At 49.0% G+C, this 1,237-nt stretch overlaps 1 protein-coding gene across 1 annotated transcript; it reads left to right on the top strand.

Annotated features, from left to right (window-relative positions):
• Positions 1 to 53: 53 nt before the first annotated feature.
• Positions 54 to 1,075, top strand: LOC106011744 (cubilin; the record flags this gene model as incomplete). The annotated part of the gene is given in 1 exon segment (XM_013082408.2): positions 54 to 1,075. A coding segment is annotated over 1 exon segment (956 nt), but the record flags the coding sequence as incomplete, so codon positions are not given.
• Positions 1,076 to 1,237: the final 162 nt, after the last annotated feature.

Raw genomic sequence — 1,237 nt, 5'->3', positions numbered from 1 at the left:
TCTCTCTCTCTCTCTCTCTCTCACTCGCCCTCCTTTCTCTCTTTCTCTTTCCCCAGGTGTCCTGATGTCGACATCATCAGCGCAAGATCCCTGCAACGTGCCATGTAACGAAACCATTTACCTGGGCGGTGGGCAGGTGTCCCGCTCCGTCACTTTCTGCCCGGGGCGAGTGCAGTGTAACTGGATGTTTTTCACTGGTTCTGACGACCAGGCTGTCCGCTTGACCAACATGACGTTTGACTTCATGGCCAAATACCGATGCATTGCACATTTAGACGACTCAGTTAGCTTCTCTCCAGTGCTGGCCAATGGACATGTCCTCACCGCCTGCAACATGACGTCAGACCAAGTGGTCGTGAGCAGACAAAACCAGATGCTTCTGTCCGTCAACATAGGGGAGTTCAAAGCGCGCAACGAGACATTAAACTTGACATTCACCGCTGAGACCACGCTCATTACAGGCTGCGGGGGCACCCTGCTGAACATCACCGTCCCGAGCAGCGGCGAATTCCAGAACCTGACGTCACCAAACTACCCGAACCCATACCCACCCGACTCGAAATGCGGGTACATTCTGATTTCTGAAGACGCCTCTAAAATCATCGAGATAAATATCCTCGATTTGGACATTCCACGACTCGACCCAAGTCTGACGTGTAACAAGTTCGGTGTCTATGACGATCGGTTGTTTCTGCAGTACCCGTCCATTTATGGATCCAAAAGTTTTTCCTTGTGTAACAACAGCAAGGAACACAAAGCTAATTATCCCACTACGGCTAAGGAAGCCACGATTGAGTTCTACTCAGGATCAGAGCTTCAGGGCAAAGGTTTTATGCTCCAGTACCGCGCAGTAGACTGGCCAAAAAGAAATTCCGGAAATGACTCGAGCTTCTTTGACCGCAACAAGATTGCCATTTTGTTGGGGCTTATGGGTGGTTTAGCCTTGTTAGTTGTGCTTATTGTGGCTGTAAAGTGTATGCTACGCAAAAGAACACCAAGCCCGGTGTAGCGTACAGCCCAAAAACCAACCAGTATCAAGGGATTGTGACTCTTGATATCTGGTGGACCTACCAAAGAATTGGACCTAAAGGGTAACGATGTCTAGACAAGCTACCTTGCTTTTGTAATGTAGTTTGCTCTCGGTGTGATGTCGAATACTGTAATATATTCTCTCTCTCTCTCTCTCTCTCTCTCTCTCTCTCTCTCTCTCTCTCTCTCTCTCTCTCTCTCTCTCTCT

This window comes from Aplysia californica, unplaced genomic scaffold (assembly GCF_000002075.1).
Source record: "Aplysia californica isolate F4 #8 unplaced genomic scaffold, AplCal3.0 scaffold00173, whole genome shotgun sequence".
Lineage (NCBI taxonomy): Eukaryota > Metazoa > Mollusca > Gastropoda > Aplysiida > Aplysiidae > Aplysia > Aplysia californica.
This window is presented reverse-complemented; position numbering and strand designations above follow the sequence as displayed.